Below are 16,942 nucleotides of genomic sequence, written 5' to 3'. Positions count from 1 at the left end.
TATGCTTGAGTTAGTGTAAGACAAGTCATTTCCTGTTGCCAGCTGGTGGCGCTATAATTGTAATGGAATATTGGCCTTTAGATGTGTTCAGGCCAGGACTCTTATCGAACATATGAAGTTTGGGGCAGATCGGACATTGTATGGCTGAGTTACAACAACTTCCTGTTTCATGGCATTAATAGGATGCATTAGCACTTAGAAAGTGTGTCTAGCATATTTAGCACAATATGGCATATTTTGCTGTGCTTTTAATAGACCATCACAGTGTTAAACATGTCACTTCCGGTTGCCAGCAGGTGGCGCTATGACTTTAACTGAATATGAGCATGTAGATATCTTCAGGCCAGGACTCTTATCAAACATGTGAAGTTTGGGGAAGATTGGACATTGTTTGCAGGAATTGCAACAACTTCCTGTTTCATGGCTTTAACAAGATGCTTTAGCACTTAGTAAGTGTTGCTAGCATGTTTGAGTGTGTTTTTAGCAAGTTTAGCACTCACTGGCTTATTTTTGTGTGTTGCTAATAGTGTATCACAGTGTTAAACATCACTTCCTGTTGACAGTAGGTGGCGCTATGACTATAATTGAATATTGTTATGTAAATGTGTTCAGACCAGGACTCTTATCAAACCTGTTAAGTTTGGGGCAGATTGGACATTGTATGCCTGAGTTACTGTAGCTTCCCGTTTCATTGCATTAATAACATGCTTTAGCACTTAGCTAAGTGTTGCTAACATGTTATAGCATGTTTCTAGCATGTTGCTACCCTATTTAACACTTGTTGATATTTCTAAAATGTTGCGTTCATTACAGAGTGCAACATCTCACTTCCTGTTGCCAGCAGGTGGAGCTATGACTATAACTGAATATGGGCATGGGCATGTGTTCAGGCCAGGACTCTTATCAAACATGTTAAGCTTGGGGCATATTGGATATTGTATGCCTGAGTTACAGTAACTTCCTGTTTCATTGTATTATTAGCATGCTTTAGCATTTTAGCTAAGTGTTGCTAGCATGCTTTACTATGTTTGTAGCATGTTGAATATTAAGTTTGGGTCAGATTGGACATTGTATGCATGAGTTACAGCAATTTGTCTTTGTATTAATATCATGCTTTAGCTCTTAGCTAAGTGTTGCTAGCATGTTTTAACATGATTCTAGCATGATCCTAGCCTATTTAAAACTTGCTAACGCTTTTTAATATGTTGCTAGGAGTCCGTAACACCGTTAAACATGTCACTTCCTGTTGTCAGGAGGTGGCGCTATAACTATAACTGAATATGGGCATGTATATATCTTCAGACCAGGACTCTTATCAAACATGTGAAGTTTGGGGCAGATTGGACATTGTTTACATGAATTACAACAACTTCCTGTTTTATGTCTTTAACAACATGCTTTAGCATTAAGTAAGTGTTGCTAGCATGTTTGAGTGTGTTTTTAACTACTTTAGCACTCAATGGCTTTTTAGTGTGTTGATAATAGTGTATCACAGTGTTAAACATGTCACTTCCTGTTGACAGTAGGTGGCGCTATGACTATAACTGAATATAGGCACGTAGTGTTCAGGCTAGAACTCTTATCAAACATATTAAGTTTGGGGCAGATTGGACATTGCATGCCTGAGTTACAGTAACTTCCTGTTTCATTGCATTAAGAGCATGCTTTAGCATTTAGCTAAGTGTCGCTAACATGTTTTAGCATGTTTCTAGCATGTTGCTACCCTATTTAACACGTGTTGATATTTTTAAAATGTTGCTAGGCATCCACAACAGTATTAAACATGTGACTTCCTGTTGCCAGCAGGTGGCGCTATGACTATAACTGAATACGGGCATGGGCATGTGTTCAGTCCAGGACTCTTATCAAACATGTCAAGTTTGGGGCAGATTGGACATTGTATGCCCGAGTTAAAGTAACTTCCTGTTTTATAGTATTATTAGCATGCTTTAGCATATTAGCTAAGTGTTGTTAGCATGCTTTACTATGTTCGTAGCATGTTGAATATTAAATTTGGGTCAGATTGGACATTGTGTGCATGAGTTACAGCAATTTTCTTTTTCTTTGTATTAATAGCATGCATTAGCTCTTAGCTAAGTGTTGCTAGCATGTTGTAGCATGACTGTAGCATGTTGCTAGCCTATTTAAAACTTGCTAATGCTTTTTAATATGTTGCTAGGAGTCCGTAACAGTGTTAAACATGTCACTTCCTGTTGTCATCAGGTGGCGCTATGACTATAACTGAATATGGGCACTGACATGTGTTCAGGACCAGACTCTTATCACACCTGTGAAGTTTGAGGCAGATCGGACATTGTTTGCCTGAGTTACAGCCACTTCCTTTTTCATGGCGACACGTCAAATTTTGTCAGGCCGCCACGGACACGCCCCTCGACGAAAACTCAAAAGCTTCGCAATTTAACATCGCAAGGGCCTTATGATAACACTCAGCAAATTTGAAGATGATCGGATAAAAACTGTAGGAGGAGTTCGTTAAAGTACGAGGCCTGAAAATGGCAAAAACTGCACAAAAATCGTACAGGAAATTCGATATAACGGACTTCCTGTTGGGTTTAGGATGTTGTACCAGGAGACTTTTTTGTAGGTATTGGTGTGCTACACCTGTGTACCGAGTTTCGTACATGTACGTGAAACGCAGCTCGAGGCGCACTCCGTTGAAATTTTATAGGTGGCGCTATCGAGCCATTTTGCCACACCCACTTCTGAAAACCATATCAGATGTAAATTTTCACCAGGACTGATGCGTGTGCAAAGTTTCATGAGTTTTCGAGCATGTTTAGGCCCTCAAAAAGACTTTTTACTTTGAGAAGAAGAAGAAGAAGAAGAAGAAGAAGAATAAACAGAGCAATTCCAATAGGGTCCTCGCACTGCAGTGCTCGGGCCCTAATAAGAAAAAGGTTACTGTGACTGTTTAATTTCACAATTCTGACTATTTTTCTTACAACTGTGAGTTTATAACACGCAATTGTGAGAACATGCAATTCTGAGAACATTTTCCCCCCTCAAAATTGGACTTTATAACTTGCCATTGCAAGTTTATATCTCACAATTCTGAGAAAAAAAGTCAGAATTGCGAAAAAATTTAGAATTGTGACTTGTCTTGCTATTCTGACTTTATTTTTCACAATTGTGAGTTTATATTACCCAATTCTGAGAAAAAAGTGAGAATTTTGATCTCATATCTTGCAATTTTGATTTTATAACTCACTGCAAGTTTTTATCATGAAATTTTGTGAAAAAAAAGTTAGCTTATTGCGCTTATGTGAGCTTATTTCTCACAATTCCGAGGAAAAAATTCAGAATTGCAAGTTTTATCTATAGAAGCCACTAAATAAAAAAGGTTATTGTGACTTAATTTCACAATTCTGACTTTTTTTTTCCTCAGAATTCTCAGAAAAAAAAAACAGAATTTATTAATAAAAATATTCTGGTTTTACATTGGGGAAAAAAGTTGATCAAATAAAGAGGAGGTGCCACTAAAACTCATAATAACATTTTTTTTTATTGCATTATTTATTTCATGATTTTATCTGAATTACATTATTTTTTGACTATTGACATGCACTAACCTAAACTAACATGACACTTATTTAACTTATTTGTTATATATTTACTGAATTGCTTACATTTATAATAATTTATTTTTATAATTTTTAGTTATTAATAGTATTTATAATATTTTGATGTCAGATAGTTTTTCCCATTTTATTCATTATCATCATCATCATCATTTTATTGCATTCAAAATTCATTTGGCTTAAAATTGAATAAGCATGACACTTGTGGCTGGAATTAGTTTTTCCTTGCTTTTATTATATGCATCACCACCATTAATTTAACAATCCAAACCTGGCATTAACTCAATGTTTTGTTTGGGCTCTGAGAGACCCAAAGGCCCTTTTAAAAGCTTGAAAAACATATTTAATATTTAAGTATCAGTTTAATAGTTAATGACTGTTCATAATATTATAAGGACTGACCATAAACAACATTTCAACTTGGTATGCTTTAAACATCCTAAATCAGAAATCTTGCATCTGCTTGACAGTAATACTTACTTAGTAACATATTGTCTTTCTCTGGTATACAGAATTATATTTATATTTAAAGATTGTATTTTAAACATATACAGCCTTAAAGGAGAAGTCCACTTCCAGAACAACAATTTACAGATAATGTACTCACCCCCTTGTCATCCAAGATGTTCATGTCTTTCTGTCGTCAGTCGTAAAGAAATTATGGTTTTTGAGGAAAACATATCAGGATTTTTCTCCATATAATGGACTTCGTTGGTGCACCGATTTTGAACTTCCAAAATGTAGTTTAAATGCAGCTTCAAAGGGCTCTAAACGATCCCAGCCGAGGAAGACGAGTCTTATCTAGCAAAATGATAATTTTTTTCAAAAAAAAAAAAAAAAAAAAAAAATTGCATACTTTTTAAGCACAAAAGCTTGTGTAGCACAGGCTCTGGCATGCGCGTCCACAATGCTACAAATTAGTGATGGGTCGTTCTTGGATGATTCTTTAATTTTGAAATCAAAATCTTTAATGTGACTTGGGAAGAACGAGTCGTCTCGGGGAGTGATTCGTTCAGTCACGCATGCGCAACATCCTATTAGGTTCTGTACTGGAATTAGTTCACCTGTTTCGAGTCTTCGTTTTTTTTCGAGTCGTTCGTTCATCTTATGGGGCTGTCAAGTGATGAACGAAAACCAAACCCGAAAACTTGTCAGATAAGAAGTGAGGTGAACTAATCACAGACTAAAGACCCAGGTAAACAATTAATAAATCTTTCGATTTCTTATAGCATTATAGTTTTGTCTTGTTTGTAGTGTGATCAACGTTTGTGTAAGCAGATGTAGATGTGTTAGGGAAGTAACACGTAACATTTTAACTATATTTTGCTAAAATTAACGAAATGACTCAAAAAAAGATTCGTTCATTTTGCTGAACGAGACTCAAAGTCGGTAAAATGATCCGAACTCCCCATCACTACTATGAATCGTGTAAGTTCATCGTCTGTGTACTGAGTATGGTGAAAAAACTCCATCTTATTTTTTCCTACAACTTGAGAGGAGGACATCGTTGTACCTTTTTGTAAGCAGCGTTTACAAACTTAATTGCACTTTCTTAGTCTTTGTGCGTACGCTTTGTAAACACTGGGTCTGTAGTTCCACGTGACCTTTCGACTTTATTCAATAGTACGTAGCACAGTGAACGCGCGCCCCAGTGCCTGTGCTACACAAGCTTTTGTGCTTAAAAAGTGTTTTTAAAAAAAATTATTTTCCGAAAAAAAATGGCAGATAGTTTCGCTAGATAAGACCCTTCTTCCTCGGCTGGGATCGTTTAGAGCCCTTTGAAGCTGCATTTAAACTACATTTTGGAAGTTCAAAATCGGTGGACCAATCAAGTCCATTATATGGAGAAAAATCCTGAAATGCTTTCCTCACGACTGAAGATGAACTTCTTGGATGACAAGGGGGTGAGTAAATTATTTGTGAATTGTTGTTCTGGAAGTGGACTTCTCCTTTAAGGTCTCTGGGACCCGAAAACATGTAAATCTCAACAGAAAATCAGGGTTAAGCCTTGCTAAAGTGATAGGAAAAATAATAATGGAAAGCTCAAAGTAATAATACTGACTATAATGACAATATACAATTTCAGCATCATTTCACGGCCTCACAAGAGTCAACTTTACCTTAACACCACATGCAACTAATAATTAGTGTAAACAAACATACTCAAAGAATTGTGAGGAAATTTCTCCTAATGCAGCTAAAAGGATTGCTGTAAATCACTGAGTTTAGCTGTAATAGATGGTCACTCTCTTCTCTCTTTACTTCCATTATCATGCATGCACCCTCCAAAACTTTGAAAGTGTGTAGCGAACTCCTCAAGAGTCAACAATCCCGGCCCCTCTGGGATGTTCTCAGGGACAACTCACAAGGAGACTGACAGAGCAGTCAACAGAGAGATTGCTCCCCGAGTACAAGGACATCCAGCTCTCCTTCACCATTAACTCTTAGACACCATTAGTCAGAAAAAGCTTCTACATGACTGCACTTTCTTGCTGTCCTGCTTCATTAATGCCACTGGAGATAGACACATTTTGCATTTTATGCAACAAACACTTGTGTAAAGGATTCATTACTACGTGCAAATGTTATTTTGGCAAATGATATTGCTCTCCACTACAATAGAAAATGAATGCAACCAAAAAACAAAAAGTAAAACCAAAAAAAACCCAAAAGTGCTTATTTTGAAGGTTATCATGCCTTACTCTTTTACAAAAATGTACCTATATTTTTTATTCTGTCTTACTGGGCTAATAACAGGCAGTCAAATTTTGCTCCAGTACATGTATGTAAAGTAACCTATAAGATCCATTTCAAATATCAAACATGTCATTCGTCACAATATAAAGAAAAACTTCTTGAATTGATGTGTGTAGCACAAAAGCATCTCACCAAGAGAACTGCGGATGTCCCGTTTGGCCGGAAAAGCTCGATTGACATGTCCGGAAACATTCGTCCAATTCTGGATATGACGTCATCAACATATCTGGAATGAGAAAAAATTATATTTCAAGTAAAAAAGTTGCAGATCTTTTACTTCAAGTGCAAGTCAAAAGGTCCTCGGGTCACAGTCACCGTCAATACCAAATCAATGGCTGTTGGCACTAAGGTCTTGGTATTGAATAAACTAATTGTTTCTTCGTATACAACACATATCGATGGAGTCTAAACAGTTGAGGTGGTCCAGGTCAGCATGTAACGATCACCACACTTACCTAACAACTTTGATTTTAATTCACTTTTAACATTTGAATATTTTACCAGTGTTAATTTGGTGTTATTTAATATTTTACAGTATTTATTCATATTTTGAATTAGCTTTTATGTTTATATGTTCAATTTAAATTTCTATTAGTTTGATTTTCAGTAATTTATAAAGACGGCTATATACAGGACATGTACATACACAACATAGCTTATGTGAGTGTACTGCATATGCCAGCTCCTTATATAAATTTAGATGTGTAATTATGCCCAACTTTATCCATATACATACAGTATATTGTACTTGCGTAAGACAATATTTACTATTTATTAGGGATGGGTTTCACGATTTGATTCAATTCGATTCTGATTTACAAGCTTGCAATTTGATTAGATTTCCGATTCAATTCAATATTGATTGTTTTGATATGTATCAGAAACAGTGCATGTCAAATTTTTCAAGGAAAAAAAAATCTCTCAACTAATGCAGTAAAATATACAAACAAATTACACTCAATGAAGTTTGTATAATAATGAAATTACAATAACATAATTATATTTCACTACATGACTATATTTCTACTTCTTTTTTTTTTTTTTTTAAATATAAATATTTAAATGGTGGCTGTCATAAAAACTTGACTAACTTATTAAAACAAATTAAACATTGAAGAACGGTAAAAATTATAATGAGTATGTTATATGCAGGGGTGTAACAATACATGTTTTCGTACCGAACCTTCACGGTACGGATATCTCGATTCGGTGCAAGGCCTTACAATGAATACAGGCAATTCATCTTCAATACAGAAGGGGGCGCCTAGAGTAATGCATCTCTGTTTGATAACCGCCAACAGAGGAACACCGAATGCCAGGAGTTGCGCACTTGAAAACAAAGCCCACTAGACAGCGACCATGTGCTGATTCTGAACGAGTCTCTCACTGACAAAGGAGTATAACGTTACTTTAAAGGCTTGCTCATTCAACTGATTGCGAAACGGGGCTTTGTTCTCTTGTATCCTACCTCACTCATTTGGCACAAATCCAAATATTCCATAATATTTCCATATTTACGATGTATCTAAATGCTAAACTATTATTTATTATGTAAATTATAGGCTTTGTACTCCAGTCATGTTCCAATGGTGACAGAATGAGGCGGGCGCGCTGATGTTTGGTTCACTGTATTTTATTTTGATAAAGTAACGTTACCAACTGCGCTGTCAAGTTAGCAGTACTGGAAGCCTGGAACGGTTGTGGCTAGAAGGGATACAGCTCAGACCGGAAACTAACAATGAAATGAATTATTCTACCTATTAGATTGTTTTTTTTTTTTACACGGTCTACACCTACCCCAACCCTGAACACAGCCCTTACTATAATACAAAAACAATATTATTGTTGTACAGTGTGACAAAAATAACGTTAGATTGATGTGCGCATGCCCAGTAGCCAGAGCTGTATTCCTTCTAGCCTTAACCGCCTGGGAACTTATGTTTTGTGTGTGTGCGCAGACGCGATTACTTAAACTGTTTCCTTATACCAGCAAAATCAACTTAAAACATTGTCATTTATTGTCTTATTAACAATGCATCACTGGTCTTTTGTAAAATAAAGAAAACAAATAGGATGTCGCCATTTGAGTTTCCTTTCTGTCAAAAAGATGAACTGAAACTTAGCAAATATAGGCTACGTTACGCACTGTTTTCTCCCTTGAATAATATTTTGTATTTTTACATCTATGTGGAAAAAATTGTAATTTGTACTACAGTCTGTTCAAAATAAATGAAAAGAAACAAGGCATAGTAGGTTTGTTGTTTATTTCCTGTTGTACTGAAATTGTATCGAACCGTGACCCCCGAACTGAGGTACGTACCGAACCGTGAAATCTGTGTACCGCTACACCTAGTTATATGGTGCATATATTTTGCAAAATTTTAATTTTCTAGTCGACCAAATGTGTTTTTTTTTCCTGAGGTAAATGCGACGTTATGTGACCTTGCTTACAAGCTGTTATACTGAAGTCTTTGCACGTTTGAGACTGGATACAGATTACAAGTTGTACTCTGTCTTTTAACATACCTTTGGATTTTCATTCATGTTTATTTCTTTTTGTAACTCACGTGCACTTGAACTGAGGCACTACAGCGATCTGTCACTCCATATTAAACAGCACCAAAGCGGCTTTTATTGTTTGAATAAAATAGACAACATTTGAAATTTGAGTGTGTTTCATATCAAAAGTAACAAAGCTTTTTGCGATTTGCTGGATGAGAAGTGCACTACATAAAAACAGGCTAGACTAATCAATTCTTGGGATTTACGAATCAATATTGTTTCGTAAAAAAATGACAATCATTTAAAAAAAAAAAAAATCGATAAATCTATACTTTTTTACCCAACCCTAATCAACACCATGTGTTTTCTGTAAAGCTCCTTCAAATTAACGTAACTGCAAAAAGTTCTTTACAAATAAATTTCAAATTTAAAATTCAGATTGAATTTTACGTGGATTTTTCATTGCTATTAATATTTTTTAATATTTAATATTATTCATTTAATATAATTTCATAACTGATGTAATGTTTTTTTATATTTTACTTTTTAAATAGTTATTTCAGCATTAGCAATTTTATTACATCAACTTGAACTTATTTCAATTAATTCTCAAGGCAACATTTCTTATTTTCATTTTTAAGTGCTTAAATTGCTTACATTTTTCATTTAATATTTACATTTTATTTCAGCTTTATTTAAATGACCAAAAACGATTTTTTTAAATAATTTTTGTTCAGAATAACAGCACTGATATAGACACACAAATCACACCTCATTCTTTCAGCACAGCTGTAAATAATCAAGTGAAAAACATCAGAAGCATCAACAAATACCATATAAGCTTTACATTGAATGCATTAAGGCATCGATTTGCATCCACCATCAACAAGAGGCTCCACTGTTCCACATCTGACATAACCTTCAGTGCTTCAGAAGAGAACGAATACTTAAAACCCTGCCAGGGTTGCTCAACAGCCTCGTTAAGACATCAATAAATTGGACAGAGAGTGCCAAAAGCCTTCAGCCATCCCCGGAGTCAGCAGAACAGTCCCCAAGAAGAGTCGCCCAACATGTATTGTAGGGTCAATGCTAATAAGGGTTTAATGAAAATCTCCGTTGCCATCAGCTATCAATAGACTTGAGGGACTGGCCCTGCACACAGACGAGGAAAATAATTCATTAAAGAACCGAAGGTGGGCGGCTGGTGGAGGGATTTGCTTAAAAGTCATTTGAAAGTTATTGGACCAACTATGGAGATAATATTTCTTAACGGCGGCTGTGGAGAACCCAGGTAACCCGTGGACAGGTGCAAAAGGGGACACGCATGTGCTCGTGTACACACATGTCTGCAAGTGCAATGCAGCTGGAGGAATCGACGAAGATTAAGTTGCCTCATCACGTTGAAAGTTCTCCCTGATTTTCCTGCAACAGCATTTTCTTTCCCAGAAGGGGAGATCAAAAGCAAAGAGAAATTGTTCAACATACCTCTCTGTTTGTTCGCAATTTCCCTCGTGCCTGCACTAAGGTTCCTCATTTACTAGCTTAAATTAAATAACAGCATATTAAATAGGCAAGAACATCACTGGAGTTTATCACCTGCTCAACATATGCTTACTAAAACCTTTATATAAGGAGTTTGGGAATCATTAGTCCAAGAATAAACTAGATTTTAAGTTTTCAGGAGAAAACGTGAGCAGGTCTTGTGCGTGCAAAACGTGCCGGCACAGTGCCGCGGCATTTCTATGCAGTTGCTGGGGTGTTCTGGACAGTTGCTAGGTGGCTTCGCACTAGCTCAATTCTGTCTGTAAGATATTACGGTCTCTAGATATGGCTGGGGTGATTCAATGTGACTTAATATAGTCCACCAGGTGATCGCTTTAAAACCCATTAGCACACCTCACCACAACAATTCCAATGACTTGAGGTATCATCCATGTTTGACGCTCAAATACTGTGGGAAAAGTTATGCAATGAACTTAGTACTTAAGAAAAAGAGTTCAAATCCCTAACCTTAAATGGATATTTCACCCAAAAATGAAACTTGAGTCATTATTTTGTTTCCCTCATGTCATTCCAAACCCATAAGACTTTACTTCATCTTATGTTGCTCCAGGTAACCAAAAATTGTAATATTCAAAACAATTATAAAGGCATTGTAAAATGAATCCATATGAAACAAGTGGTTTGATCCCATTTGTACGATGAATAGAAGTAATTTAGGCTTTACTTAAGCCATTAAAAAGGTTTCTTCTGTCGGCGCCAATAGCCTCGTGGTTAGCACGCTGACATATAGGGCCGTTGCACTGCGGGCGTCTCAAGTTCGAATCCCGGCTCGTGGACCTTTCCCAATCCCACCCCTTTCTCTCTCTCCCGCTTCGCTTAAATAAATCTTTAAAAAACAAAAAAAACAAAATAAAAAAAGGCTGCTTCTAAGTTTTGGTTATCTGAACTTTCAGTGGAGGTGCAGAAACATCACGGTCTTCATTAAAAAATATCTTAAAATGTGTATCAAAGATTAACCAAAGTCTCATGGGTTTGGAATGACATGAGGGGAGTAAATGATGAAAGAATAATACAATTTTTGGGTGAACTATCCCTTTAAAGGCTGTCACTCAATGGATGAGAAGCGCAGCGCCGTGTCGCATTGTGTTGCGCTGCGTCTTTACATTGTTTTGGGTTGTAGATGGGAGTCACAGAAGAACACAGAATGGCACCGAATTTTAAAGATGTGGCGTGACGTGGCACTACACTTCTAGTTCGGCCTTCAGGGTACACTGAAAAAATTTATACTTCATCCAACTTAATAAATTTACTTTTTTGTCATTGAGCTAAAGTAAAATATTCAGTTAACTGGAAGTAAAACTAAGCTTTGCTAGTGTAATTTAAACTATTTGCTTCAAATCAAATGGAAATTTTGCGTTCTGTGAAAACCAATGGTGTCAAAGTTTGGTTTGGCATGCTTTGCATGGGACTTATTTTAAGTGTTATTTTATGCATTTTTGAGCAAGATGAGAAAAGCAGGAGACTTGAAAGTGCTTAATGGTGTTTAATGTTCAGTTATGTTGGAATTATTTGAACTGTTTAAATTACACTAGATTACCATTGTGGAGAAGAGTGGAGCATATGCTTAGGCTGTGGACTGGTACAGCAATTATTGCGGTTTTGTTTAAAACATTTAGCATGCTATTTATGTACTATTTTACATGCTATACTATTTCTAGATAACTTGTTAGCTACTTAGTACAGTTGTATTATTCAGTTATACAACAGAAAATGTATGCAATTTGATTCAAAAATATGTAAAAGTTTAAGTTAATCCAAATTGATTTAGGGATATTTTGTGGTATAATTAGGTAAAAAATGATTAATCTGATTAAAGGTGAGTTTTTAGTTTCATTTGACTATAGAAATTTTATTTGGTCAAACTTGTAACAAGTTGAAGTAATTACTTCTTTAATTCTGTTTTCAACTGTGAAACAACAGCAAGGGACAGTGTTGCCACCTTGTGGAACAACTGATTACAGCAAAATAACTTCAATTCCTGCACATACAAAAGTTGGGGTGATGTGCGTACCGTATGCATGTACTATTCTGATTATGAAATTTGCGTCATGTGCACTGCATGCTGTCTCTCGTGTACGTGTAAAAAGTTAAGTATACTTAATGCGCATGACGTCGTCATTTTCATAAATTTTCTAGTTTACACCAAGACGATAACAGTGTCATTTTTAAAAATATGCACTTTGAAAGCAGTTTTCAAACGTATGCATTTTCAGGCCCCAAAACATAAAAAATATCAAATATAAATACACATAAAAAGCATTGTTTTTAGTTGAAAACGGTGTAGGGTAAACGCCCACTCAGTATAACCAAAAGTAAAAGTGATAAAAAAGTACTTGTACAGTTATTACTTGAGCAGCTAGACAAATCTAAAGAAAACTGACTTGCAAAAGATCCTAAAATCCACTGAAAAAGCTTTAAATGAAATTATTTTAATTCATTCAGGATGTCACATGGGAAGCATGCGATATTGCATGCTAACCTCACATGAACCAAAACCTGCTCTTCCAGCCAATCACAGACACTGCAGCCAAGCAATTATTTTATTCCTGGCATAGGTGGTTTATTGGCAATAGAATGTCTGGGATGTAACCAAATAGGGTTAGCAATTACATCTCCATTGGCACCACAGAGGGGTGTCGGCATGTTACAAGACAAGACATGTTTTAATATATCCATGCTTCATAACTCATAATCTCTGGAGTGAAACCTACCTAATCTCCATGCAAACTAACTCATCATTGCTGGACTCACAGAAAAGGTTTTTTTTTTTTTTTTTTTCCTTCTGTGGCTCTGATTGTTTTCTCAAGCCAAGCAGAGCATGAGTCTCATAATGGATTTTAGGCACAGCGAAGCTTAGATTAACATATCGAACATTACTTGCACATCAACAACTGTACACTCATTAAATCACTGTCTTCGCTCTGTAAAGTCAATACCTGCCTGCATAGATTTTGTGGTCCAGGATATGGTCAAGAATGTGTAAAATCAGTCAAAAGCACTACAGGACCCAAAACTACATCTCCCAATGGTGAAAATGAACAACATGCAATGAATATTTATCAACCAGAATTATTTCCATAAAAATTACAATTTCTTCATATAGCAACAGAATTATGAAGCTATTTTCTTCGCAAAACTGCCATGTTTGTGACCGCATAGTCTTTGCGTCACAGTCAAACTCTACCTGTCAAAAACCAACATCAAAACATATTATGAATTTATTCCACATAATATATTTTGTTTTGGTGGCTTAATGTCACAAATATTTCACTCTACAAATCTATCTTGTGGTATTCTAGATGAACAGTAAAACAAATAAATAAAAAATACAACCTAAACTATGAAATGTTGCAGTTTCTCATAGTTCCTGCCAAACTGGCATTTTATTTACTCACCAAAGCCAATATTTACTCACATTTGGTGCTTGGCTGCCTTGAAACCACAGTGTTTAAAGGTCCTTGTTAAAGTCCCTCCCTCTGGCCCTGCCCCGGGCCGTCTCTCTGAACAGGTTTTTAATTGTCTACTACCCATCTGCCCTGTTATACCACTCCACTGTACAGGACTGGACCAAGAAAGGTCAAGAAATCCAATGGAAAAAGATGTGGCTGTATGCTTTGACCTTGAGTGTGCTGAAACACTGTCAATCAGCAAGGCACCATGGGCCATTTTGCCAGTGATGGCTTCATTATGGATTAAAATATTCAGTAGAAACTCACCATTTAGAGTGCAGTTTACTTACTTGACCAGGTGTAATGTCTCAGGCACCGTTGAGGAAGCTAGTAGCAACTCAATTAAAAGTATCAAATGATAGTCAAGCTAGCCTTTAGGAAAAATAGTGAGCAGCTATCTTTGCTCGTCTTGAACCACAGAAATTTTAAACCAAGGTAAACTTACAAAGCTGTAAACTTAGCTGACTTTACATATTATTTAGCAAGCCCGTAACAACGTAAATCAATATTTTTACTGTTTATGACTGTTATAGTGCCACTTACGGTCAGACTGGAGGAGTTTGCAAAAGTATTTTTTTTAAATTATGTCAAATATTTAAAGAACAATCCAATTGACAGCAGTGGTCCTACAGGATGAACTCAACTGTACGATGTGAAGATGGAGATGGATATTAGCCTCGTCTTTAAGTTAAGGTCATTTATCACAGAAACAGTGCTTTTGAAGCCTTTTTAACTGTTATAGCACCACCTATGGTCTGATTTCCATAAAACTTTGCATGCTTGTTTAGAATCACCTGTCACGTGCTCACCTAGTTTCATGACGTTTGAGTTTTCATTTAGGCCGTGTTTTTGGAAATAAGTAAATGTCCTTATAGACACTTGTGGCACTTTGGACCAAGACTGTGCACACCAATTTTCATGTTGATCAGACAAATGGTTGCATAGTTGTATCCACTTTTATATTTTTCCCTCTTATAGTGCCACCAAGTGGCCAAGCTCCATAATTGTTTTTTTTTTTATGTGACCTCAGATTGAGCTCTTACATAAGTGTTCTGAGTTGGCAAAGATCACTCACTCCGTTCAAAAGTTCTAGCTATTTTAGTGAAAGTGGTCCTGCCCATTTTGAAAGTTTTGGTGTCTCTTTATGACGGTGAGTTGAAAGTTCAACTTCTTTTTTGATAATTATTGACATTTACTCTCCAGAGAATGTTCTTGCACTGGTTTGGTTCCAGTCGAGTGAAAAACCTAGGACTAGTTTGCAAAAGTGGGTTTTATAAAAAAATCCAAAATCTCGAAATGCAGAAAATTTAGGCGTGAGCCAAAGATTCCAACGATATAAGACACCTGAGCCTACAACTAACAGTTCAGGAGTTATGTGCGATTTTGTACCTTCGACTGCTGTAGCACCACCATCAGGCAGAGTGATGTGAGTACTACCATCCCTCCAAGTTTCAAGTCTCTACGACTTACAGTTTGGTCTGCCCCATTAGTTTAAGATGGGGATTGCTGATCCTTACTAACAATAGCAATAGGGTTTCAGCGCTACGCACTTGAACCCCTAAAAAAACAATATTTGTTATTTAAATGCAAATAATTCCATTAAAATGGCTAATTCTGATTGCTGCATACATTAGTACCAGGTACCACAAACTAGGCACAAAACCCTCGGGCCTGGTTGGTACACATAAAATTATTCTTCATCATAAATTTAACATAGTTAAATAAATCTAATAAATTTAGATAGTTCACCCAAAAAAGGAAATTCTGTCATCATTTTCTCACACTCATGTTGTTCCAAACCTGTATGCCAATGCATAAATAATGAAAATTGTCAAAGCATAAATAACAACAGAATTTTTGGATAAACTATCCCTTTATTGTTCCCATTTTTGCCCTAATTTACACTGAAAAGACATTTACTGTACAAAAATCCACTAGTGTTGGGCTTTTGTTGATCTGAAGGTACTAGTGAGAGCTGTTTGAGGATGTGAATGATTACACCATGAGATTCTGTGAGCAAGACGCAAATGTTGGTTTTCTTTTTTCTACCAACCTTGTAATCTAAATGCAAAGTTAATGAATGTTCGGTGGACATATAGGTTCTGCAGCACAGTTTAAGGATGTAGCGTAGTGTGATTTGAATGTTAATGCGCCAGATTATCATCCAGATGATGAAACATTTTCAGTGGATTACACACCAACTGCTTAAAAACTGTTGCGGCCACAAGAAAGGGCATCCTTAGACACCCCTGAGGATGGCAGGAAGTCAGTGTCAGGGGAGCACAAAAAAGGAGATGCGTGTACTTTGTTCATCTTGATGTAACGGGGTAACATTGCTCTCTCAGTGTGATGGATGATACAAAGTGATCAAATAGCCCTTTCTTGTGACTGCATGTGAGGGTGAGATGAATACTGATAAACGAGTGCTGTCTTCCTAGCTTTCCTTTAATCAGGGATCAGCTATGACTAAAATTTTCATAACACTCTGCTCACTCTGAAGCTTTGCTGCAATGCAGCACAGGAAAGAGGCACATCTTGACCAGCACTTCCTTCAATCTGGAGATTGAACATGAAACAGTCTGGATGCACTTCATGATATTCATGTTACAACATAGTCCAAAATAACCAATCAAAATACATGCTAAAATAAAGAAAAAAAAGAATGAAATGTTACGTGTGGAAATCATATTAGTTTACTTATAACAATATCACAAAATAGTGAATTTAAAATAATTCACTACTTTAGTTTGAGTGGATGTTTAGGGCCCTATGATTTCCGCAAAGTGGAAAACGCGGATGGAATCGCAGAATCCAGTCATAGAAATGGAATCTACTGTATTAGCAGTACAGTAAAGTGAGGTGGAATGTAACGTAATTTGCCAATTTTGGGACGAATAAATCAAAGTAGGTCAGTACACTTGAATTAAAATGCAATTTCAACTATTGTCTGTGAATATTAAGCCACAAATACTATTTAAAATTAAATCCTGCATGTTCTGCACATCTGTAAATGAATGACGCAAACGTGGCGTTTCGTTTACTACACACGTACTGAAAAGTGACATTCACTGT

The 16,942-nt window shown here is 36.2% G+C and overlaps 1 protein-coding gene across 1 annotated transcript in view; it reads right to left on the bottom strand.

The window, feature by feature from the left end:
* med27 (mediator complex subunit 27) overlaps window positions 1-16,942 on the bottom strand; it is an 82,615-nt gene that overhangs the window by 32,700 nt on the left and 32,973 nt on the right. Inside the window, exon 4 of the mRNA XM_051117471.1 lies at window positions 6,489-6,582. Within this exon, the coding sequence (XP_050973428.1) occupies window positions 6,489-6,582 (94 nt within the window). The remainder of the gene's footprint in view (window positions 1-6,488; window positions 6,583-16,942) is intronic.

The sequence above is a fragment of the Labeo rohita genome, chromosome 8 (assembly GCF_022985175.1).
Source record: "Labeo rohita strain BAU-BD-2019 chromosome 8, IGBB_LRoh.1.0, whole genome shotgun sequence".
NCBI classification, from domain to species: domain Eukaryota; kingdom Metazoa; phylum Chordata; class Actinopteri; order Cypriniformes; family Cyprinidae; genus Labeo; species Labeo rohita.
This window is presented reverse-complemented; position numbering and strand designations above follow the sequence as displayed.